Below are 9,659 nucleotides of genomic sequence, written 5' to 3'. Positions count from 1 at the left end.
GTCAAAAAGGCATTTACATGCTCGCAAGTGTATCTCTTTGACTAAATCAACCTTTATTAGATCATGCCAAGAGATACGTCCTGATTAGCATGAACCTCGTAGCTTTCTTAATACTCAAAACTTAAAAGTCTACCTCTCAAATCTTTCAGCTATCTTTTATTTTTCGAAGCAAGATCTATTTTTTGGATCGTAAGCTAAAATCCGGATCTCACACATAAATTTTTCGCTAAGTTGTCCTTATCTTATAAACCACATTACTTTATACCATGTTATAACAGGGCCAGGGCCATTAAATAACTCACTAAGTCCCACAAAGCAAATTGGGATAAGGTCATTTGGTGTTTTGTACAATATGGTCCAAAGATCACAGGTATGTCTGCAACTGGCCTGTCAATCCACTGACGGCAGTATACTAACTAGGAAACGGTGACCCTAATGATAGTTTCACGTTGCTAAGCTAAAACACTAGTGGACCTCAAAATAGTCTGTCAGGCTAACAAACCATGAATCTATGATAAACCAAAACTATATAAATAGATAAATTACCAAGCTACAAAAAGTGGGTTTTGTCCAAACAAGTGCCAGAGGAACATGTGGGCTTGTGTGAGCAATTGCCCACACGGACACACACGAATTGCTTTAGTATTATTGTCTCGTAACCATTTGCTTGTTTACATATTAACCAGAGATTTTTTTATCTGTCATCGCCTTTCACGTGCACCAATAGGAGGAGAGAATAAGAAGAAGCCATCCATTGTAAATTAGATTGGTACCTGATCAGACCTCCATGGTCGGTTTCTTGCAGAGTGGTTGCCCGCTCAAGGCCGACTTCCGACCACAAAGCATTGGTGGTCTCCTTTTGGAAGGAAAGCAACCACCGAATATATCACCACAGATTCAATGTCTGCAGGTTCTTCAGTTCTTGTGCCTCAAGCCAAGGAGATGGTGGCTAATGAATGGAGGAAGAACAGCAGCGGGTGCCCTATGATCAGGGTCCTGAATAAAATGGAAGCAACTAAGAAAGTTCTCAGTGAAATGGAATAAAATGGCTTTGGGGCATCTTAGCACCAAGGCCAAGGAACTTCTAACAAAGTTGAGACATTCTCTGCGAAAGAAATTTCGGAAGCCCTTGGAATGAAAGGAATCAGAGAAGAATGGAGAGTGGAGCTCTGCACCAGCTAGAACCAGCTGGTATATCTAGCATGCTGGGACAGGCTGGTTACGCAGGATCGTTTGCAAAACTGGGGCATTCAACCAGCTAGTCAATGCTATATATGTAAGAAACAAGTAGAGAGTAGCCATTATGTGCTCATTGCTTGCAGTGTAGCATCTAAGGTATGGCATATGGTTGTTAATCGTTTTGGCATGAGAAGGGTCCCCTGGCAGAACATTCAAGCTGAGATCAAATTTTGGAGGAAGATTAAAATTCAAGCAAAACTGGCTAGACAAATGATGACTGATAACGTTTCACATAGCAATTTGGAGGATGTGGTGGATAAGAAGTAAGATAGCTCATGGCGATGAAGAGGCAGTGAATGTTACGTGTATACCATCTATGGTATGGCAATGGTGCAGGCAGTCCTTTATGACCATGAATTGGAATGATGCAGACAAGGAAAAGGTTGGCATCTGGCTTGAAACAGGGTTGAAATGTGTGGACGTTGGAGCAGAGGAGACTGGATTTGTCACAGCTTATGTGGTAGTTGTAAAATGAGGTAAATAGATTCTATTATATGCTTGCTTTTCCAAAAGCTCAGAATATTGGAATAGAATAAAGTGATTTAGAGGAGAAAATGCTCAGGGCTCTGCAGAATATAAGGTTCTCTTCATTGGTGTGTTAGCAGTTCCACAGATGACCAGCAGAGGATAGGTCCAATAACAAATAATAAAGGCTGGGCCAAGAGACAGAGAACTACTCTGGAGGGCAGATGTGCATGGCCTCAAAGGTGGGCCTCTGTGAGTGACCTTTGCTGCAGATTTCGGCTGAGAGATAAAGAAGTTCCATTGGAGATTGGAAGGATGATTTTAAATTATAGGGAAACTGATGGCAGGTGTGAAAACGGAGAATCAGAATCAGTGGGTGCTTGTTTAGCAGGTTTTTTTGCTCGTGGAATGGGAGGACTTCTGAGTGGCTGGGAGGGGGCAGCGTCTTGCTCTCTGGTGGCTTACTGCTCAAGGTGTTACTGTAAATCGTAATGTTTAGTTGTTGCCTTTTGCTTGTATGCTGCTTTTGTTTATCATTAAATAAGATATTCTTTTGGAGTGAAGGCGGGGAGACTGCTCCCAGCAGTATTTTCATTGGAAGCTGAATGTACAGCTCTAAAAACGAAGCTGATTTGGCGTTATTCTCTTTGCGGTTGAAACCATATTTTTTATTTTACTAAACTAACGATAAAGGTGTGATCTTCAATAACATATTTTATATTTTCTTCGCTGTACGAACCATGAGAGACTACGAGCAAAAGGTGGGTGATTCATTTTAAAACACATAAATATATGGCTAACACAGTCAAGAAACTTATTTCTATGTCAACTTATAAATTATCTTAGAATGTCGATCTCTTGTGAAACACAACTCAAGTTTTTGTGTTTCAACTAGGGACTTTCAAACTATGCACGAGGGAGGCAAATATTTACTTTTGGAGCCAACTAAAATTGTTTCCATTTTTGGGGTGAAAGTTTTCAGGGTTAGTGTTTCCGTGTGAAATTTTTTCACCTTATATGGGTTGCCATCAAACATGGAGAAAAAGAATTGCATTTTTTTTTCGAATTTCCAGTTGGAGCTGCGAATTCCGGATATTTTTCTTGAATAGTCTACCTTCAAATCCCCTCATAAGAGTTGCACTTCAGTCACTTGAGAATTGCAGCTTAGATACTGATTTGGAGAAAATAAAGTAGTAGTGACATGCACGTCATCTTTGGGAGGCACATGATGACAACTTTGCGTGATCACCTCATCGCTTCTTTGTTAGTTAAGCCTAAATCAATGAATCATTGCGAAAAATCTTTCCGCTTACTTCCTGCAAGAAGTGCAAGATAGTTATGACCGAAAATGCATCCCGATATGCAAGGAAATTCTACTATTTCTGTTCGTTCCGTATCTTAGTCGGTCCAATCAGTGTGTTTAGTTCATCCACGTTCAAATCAAGACTATTCCACACTTTCGTTGGCTCATTGTTGCTAAATTTTCCTCATAAGCAGCAATTATGGTCTGCTAAGAACCACGGTTCAAAACCTACAAAAAATTCCCCTTGCAATTTGTCAGGATCGGTTGAATAGTTTTTCATAGACTTTTGCAGATTGATGAAATCGAATCAGACCAGACTCCAGAGAGACTTCTTAACTAAAAAAGTTTAAAGGTTCGAACTTTATAAGAATTTGAAGAAATAAAATTTTATGAATAATCTACATAGGATTTAATCGGTTAAAGCATGAATATTAGCAACTAAAAATAAAATGAGTAAGATTGTTAAAAAACATTTACATACGACAACTTAACCTTGTCTACCATTTTTCTACATTGTATGCTGCAAAGAGTACACAAGGTTTGGACAGGCATCTGTTGGGCAGACATCCTTTTCCTTTTTTATTTTCTCTCGGTCATCCATTTTCCATTTTGAAAAGTTCAACAGCCCATATAGGATTAGCACATAAAAGTCTGTTTTCTACCTATATATGTATATATATATATATATATACATATATGTATATATATATATATATACATATATGTATATATATATATATATATACATATATGTATATATATATATCGAGAGAGAGTGTGTGTGTGTGTGTGCGTGTGTAGGGCAACTACCATCATTAGCACGAGTCTTTTTAATCATGACAAATTCTCGCAACAAATCCATAAAAAGAATATTCGGTTACTAGTAACAATTAACATAACTAAATTCAACTTAGGAGTAGGCTATTATTAAACAAATGGAATTCAGTTGTGAATTTACATGATTATATAACAAAAGCATTGGCCATGACCTCCAGACCTGCACGAACTGCACGACAGAAATTTCTCCGTATGTTATGCGTTTCTGTAGTTCTGCAGACTCAGCTCAGTCTTGAAGAAACTTGTCCCCATCCCCTTTCCAAGTTTTCGTGAATCGGCTCATCTTCACAACTCTGCAACTATGCACATCTAACAATCCCTACTTACTATTTCTTTATCTAGAGAACATAGGAAGACAATCAACAGAGAAGAGCCTAAACAACATTTAGGCCACCCAACAAATAAAAGAAATATAAACCAACGAATTCAAGTGTACTATCAGTTGATTTACTATAGGAACATCTTTGCTGGAAGCACTTCATGATGAAATTTGCTTTCATTCACAAAGACATATTCAACACCGAATTGAGACACTGCAAAACCTTTCTCCCAATTGGGCAGCGGAGAGCAAAAGCGTTTGCTTGTATCCTGCCAACCAGATCATTGTGGACGGCAGATCCCTGGATTCAGAATACAGGAAAAGTTAGTTCAAAGGGAACAAGAGTGACTGACTGGACCAACTCTATATGGTTGCCCAAGCAAGAAAGCATCAGCCATTCAACATTTAAGAAACACTACTACATGATTTTCAAGTTCAAAAGCAACCTCCCATGAATCACTGTAGGCAACAAAAGATTGTCTCATCAACTACTATGATGCAGCCACATAGGGCTCAGGTGGCACTTGCCTACTCTGACCCACAAACCTTTAAAGAGCAATATGGGTTTAGAGTAGGCACTCACCACCATGAACTCAGGTTTTAGGTTCTTTATGCCCACCCTGAACCTGAGCCATCCAACACAGTCTAACTGTTTTTCAGTTATGGTGCCCACCCTGTTTTATATTTTTGGCTCTCCCACTGACTCAATGATCAACACTTAGAATGTACAACCAAGAAAGTTATACTTAATGACAAGCTATGATCCTGTCAATGTCCAAGTATTAGTGCAATGACTGAAATTTGTTAAAACTTGGTTCTCTACTCAAGTACTACAAGCAAAATGAAGCATTATTATTAAGTCCTAACTGTCAAAACTAGGAATGATATGTCGATGAGAATAAAAACTTGGGCATCCACTAAAAATTATCAAATCTCTATTGACCACTTCCAACCAAATTGTAGAGCCAAATGAAGTACCATACCTTCCACATTTTTAATGCTGACTGAATTACATAGTTACCAAAACTGTCTTTCACAAGCTTTAAGAAGTCTGGGAATTCAAGCAGCTCTCTAACTATAAGAGCGTACTCCTTTTCCACACTAACACACAGACATTTCTCCACAACATTGCTGCTGAACTTATCCATTGTCAGGGGCACAAAACGACCTCTCAACATACTCAGAACCTTAACTTTGGCCCAAGATGCGTTGTTCTTTAAGTCTAGTACGGACTGCACAACATAGTTGCTGAAACCGAGAGAGAGAGAGAGAGAGAGAGAAAGAGAGGCAGTTAGTTTCAATTGAAGGCAACAAAATATGAAATCCAAGATAAATTTACATAAATACAGACCCAAAGCGATGCTGTGTTAGATATAATGTATTCTCACATATCTCATTAATCAACCGATGCTTCTTCTGCCCTTCAGTGTCTTCCAACAGACTTTGCAGTAGAGAACATCCAAGGTTATGAGTTGCAATCTCAACACAATATGCTATTGCTTCATCTACAAGAAACTGAAAACAGCAGAAATTTCAGGGGCAAAATATGAAAGCGAGGAATGGAGTCGAACATGCAATTGCTGCAGGTAATGCTACAAGTAATTTCTTAAAAGGACATGCTAGCAAAATAACCCCATATCTGCAGCAAGGTTCTGTCATTGCAATAAATTTGGCCAAATGTTTAGGCCAAATCTTCAAATGGTCACTTCACTGAGAATTTATGTCATGAAACAGCAGATACAAACAACTGTGTCATCACAAGAAGAGGAAGAAGCAAAGAAGATGACAAAAAGATGCATAAAGGAATCTTACGGAATGAAGGAGCAGGTCCCTCTGATGCTGCACATCAATACAAGCTCATACGAACAAGTTTTCTCAATGACTTAGCAAGGTTTAGGTTTTCCACATCACATGGCTTATCTTGTTACAGTGTAGGACATTTAACTAGCTAACATCAATCCTAAAGGAAGCAACCAGAGTATGAAAGGCAAAGTTCACAAACGAAATGGACACCAAAATTTAAGAAAGGGAAGTCCAGTGGCATTGCTTATACCTTTGCTTGTGACCATGCCAAAAGATAGAATGTGCCATTACATCTTTAAATTGATTGCGCAAGCAGATTTTTGAGGTTTGTGAAGAGCAGAATTTATGTTAGGATAGGCTGCGATAAACAACTGGAACAACTGGAAACATTAAGAATTACATTAAAACATCTTCTTTTAGCACAAGGTTTTTTAGTTTGACATAGAACAATTTAGCTTTTCTGATAATAGCTAAGACCTTTTAAGGTAAATTTAGCTTTTCTGATCATAGCTAAGATCTTTTAAGGTAAAGCACACTCTACTGTATAGTAACTTCCAAAGAGATGGACCAAAGTTAGACACAAATCACAATCTAAACCAGAATTTTGAGGCCCAAAATGAAGAACTTAGAGGCTGTTTTCTTCAATCAATTTAAGCACATCTTACAAATATAAACATTTGAGGAATTCAAATGTCGACAAATTCCAATGCCCATTTTGTTCTCCTTATCGAATTGATTCAGTATTATTTAGTATCCTTGCCTACCAATTACTAGGCTAGACAAAGCTTCTAATGCAAATAAGCATCTGAACTTTCTTGATAGGAGAAAATCCACCAGAATAAGTGATTGTTTAATATCTAGACACTTGTAGCTTATAAGATATGAATTTCTGTTGGTCTTAGTATTTGTTACTATATTTACACTAAACTTACAAGGCTTTCTGTTGGTTTTAGTATTTGTTACTATACTTACACTAAACTTACAAGGCAATGGATTGCAAATGTGAAGGACAGATCATAGAACTATTAAATAACCATCCAAAGCAAAAATATACAAACCAAAATGCCATAAGAAAAATGTACAGATGATTCTCTTGTAGCTAAAACCAGCATTTGGAAGAAGTAAGAAACAACCACAACATGTGACGGGAGTATGACAGGGCCGGACAGGCATTTGCGCTAGAATAAAAGCCATGGCCTTGAATCAACCAATAAAATAACTAGATGGCAAAATGTTAGATCAAGCACCATTTTCAACCAAGTATGAGTATGTTAGTCTTGCACATATTCACAATGAAATATGTTTTCCTTTTTCTTGAAAAAGGTTCTTCATGAATTATAGCTTCTGATCAATATAAAGAACTCTTTAACAATGAAAAGATCCGACACATACGGCGATGCTTGAACTCCTATAAACAATTTGCACATCTCAGGTGAGACTACATAATCAAATCCTGGAATGACTGTGTAGTACTCAACTCTATTCAACAGCTGAGATCTGATTAAATGCCAAACAGAAAAATGCGCGCTTAATTAACCATGCGATTCGTTATGTAGTAAAGATCGCACTACTTTGGCACGCTAGCAACATTCAATAAAAACAATGCAGCAAGCTTAGCAGAAAAGACAGTTAATTTCACTCACCTCACAATCTTTGCTGCTGAAGTTCTTCAAACATTCTAGCACAACATGATGGCCATTTGAGTCCTTCATTACCGTCAAAACCCCAGGTTTCAAGGCCAAGCGGACCAGAGAAATTTCCTCTGCTGTCTTGACAGTCGCTATCAATTTTCTTACTACCTTTGCCCTGCCAACCAAAAAAGAGCACCTCTGTCAAAAACTATCACCTACCTGCAAAAGATCATTGTTCCATGTGCATTACCAGCATCACCAAATGACAGATAAAGCATTTTAAAACTCAAAAACTATCACGTAGCCACGAAAGATAATCAATTAATGTACACAGTAGCACTACCGATACTAGATGACAGAACCAAATAACCACTCACGCGTACTGATTAGTAGACATATGGATGAGAAAGCCACGTTTCCGAGTCACAATGGCAAGGATTTCCATTCTTTGCCTCTCATTACATGCATCCAGAAAACTATCAACAAGGTAATTCCCGAAGGCATCGAAGAGCAACTCGCATAGATGGTCTTTAATCTCGGAAAAGATCGTCTCGAGCTCATCCGGCGAACCTTGTTTACACTTGCTCTCCAAGAACTGGCGTCCATGCTTCTCCTTGGCCGCTGCTACTATCCTCCCTTTCACCTCCTCAAGCGACGTATACATCAGAGACTGCTGGTTCTCGATAAGGAATGAGAAGTCTTCCTCCTTTCGCGACATCTCTTCCAACTCATTCTTCGCCAACTCCCCGGCGAGGTCCATGGCCAGCAATTCGTCCCGCTCGTGGCGGTAAGGCTGTCTTGGGGTCCTTTTGGTCAGGGCATCGTCGTCCCAATACGCCACCTGGCTCCGACCGACACGGCTGGACGTGCCGGGCAGAGTCGAGGAGAGGCTCGTCCTGTGGAAGGCGTTCATCCAGTTGCCGCACCAGGGGACGGCCCCAAGAGGCGAAAGAGTCCGGTACTGATTCCCACGGAAGGATTGGCCCATCGGAGAGGGAAGGCAACTCTGGCGGAGGGACTCCGCCGTCGCCTGATCCTGTGGAGAAGGAGCTGCAAACGGTTGGGTTAAGCGGCTTGCATGTATCGCCGAACCGGACCTGTGGATACCATGGTCGTGAACCGACCGCTCGGCCGGGTTGAATCTCCAGAGGCTTTCCGCGTTGTGGGGGCAGAGCGGAATCAAGTGACCATCGGCGGCTGCGCGGTCGCTCGGGCAGAAATTATGTTGGAAACGCTGAGGGAACTGAGGAACGGTAGACGGAGGACGAGTGGCGACAAACTCGCCGGAGAAGAATCCTGCCGGCGGCGAACTGCTTGCCGGGAAGCAGGGATAGGCTTTATCGAAGTCGGCGAAGAGATACTTCTCATCATGGGGTTGCACAGGACTCCAGTCGCCCGTGGCGTCTGATTGGTTGCTTCGCCAGGAACTGTGGAACGACGACTGGACGAGGTAAGGGTCATGGGGTTTGGCCAGGGAGGTTCCGACCAGCGGCGGGCCGCGCTCTGTAGGAGAGAGGCCCAACGTCTCTCGTAACTCATATACAAAGGACATCATGTCAGCATGGTCTGCCATGACCTCTCTTCTCTTTCTTAGACAGAGCAACAGAGGGAGAGGGAACGCTGTGATACTCCAAGACGGGTCTCAGAAGGTATAGAAGGAAAAGAGAGAGGGAGAAGGTGGCGGGTAGGAGTTAGAAAATCTGAAAGAAGCGCCATGCATGCAGAAGAGAGAGAGGGAGAGTCATGGTCGCAGCCGGACGGTCGACGCCCTCTTCCCTTTGCCGATAAAAAAGAAAGTACCAACGAAGAACGTTGCCTTCTTTCTTCAATTTTTGTACATAAATAATTTGGCCTATGAACTTTAATGTAAAAATGACTTACATTTGATTAAGTTTGTCAATTCAATACTTTCTTTGCAAACAAAACAACATTATATTTGAATGTCAACACAACATTAGGAAGTCAAAAAACTTTTCTAAACATAGGCATGCTTCTGGGAAATTGCTAAAAGTTAGGTGCCCTTTTGAAAAACTTACATTTCAGTAGATCAGGATAAAGGAAG

The 9,659-nt window shown here is 40.4% G+C and overlaps 1 protein-coding gene across 1 annotated transcript; it reads right to left on the bottom strand.

Annotated features, from left to right (window-relative positions):
- Positions 1-3,951: 3,951 nt before the first annotated feature.
- On the bottom strand, positions 3,952-9,348 carry LOC116261099 (pumilio homolog 12-like). Its single transcript, XM_031639711.1, has 5 exons — positions 7,975-9,348; positions 7,610-7,772; positions 5,515-5,678; positions 5,147-5,411; positions 3,952-4,464 (listed from the first exon to the last, which is right to left on the bottom strand). Exons 1-5 carry the CDS (start codon positions 9,168-9,170, stop codon positions 4,345-4,347), a joined length of 1,908 nt encoding a protein of 635 aa, XP_031495571.1. The 5' UTR covers positions 9,171-9,348; the 3' UTR covers positions 3,952-4,344.
- Between the last annotated feature and the right edge of the window lie 311 nt (positions 9,349-9,659).

Source organism: Nymphaea colorata, chromosome 9 (genome assembly GCF_008831285.2).
Source record: "Nymphaea colorata isolate Beijing-Zhang1983 chromosome 9, ASM883128v2, whole genome shotgun sequence".
Classification (NCBI taxonomy): domain Eukaryota; kingdom Viridiplantae; phylum Streptophyta; class Magnoliopsida; order Nymphaeales; family Nymphaeaceae; genus Nymphaea; species Nymphaea colorata.
This window is presented reverse-complemented; position numbering and strand designations above follow the sequence as displayed.

Coding starts and splice junctions, on each gene's coding strand:
- LOC116261099 (XM_031639711.1), bottom strand. CDS start 9,170: ATGGCAGACCATGCTGACATGATGTCCTTTGTATATGAGTTACGAGAG. Junction 7,773..7,974: donor ATGTCTACTAATCAGTACGC/GTGAGTGGTTAT, acceptor TTTGGTTGGCAG/GGCAAAGGTAGTAAGAAAAT. Junction 4,465..5,146: donor CAGCATTAAAAATGTGGAAG/GTATGGTACTTC, acceptor TTCTGAATCCAG/GGATCTGCCGTCCACAATGA.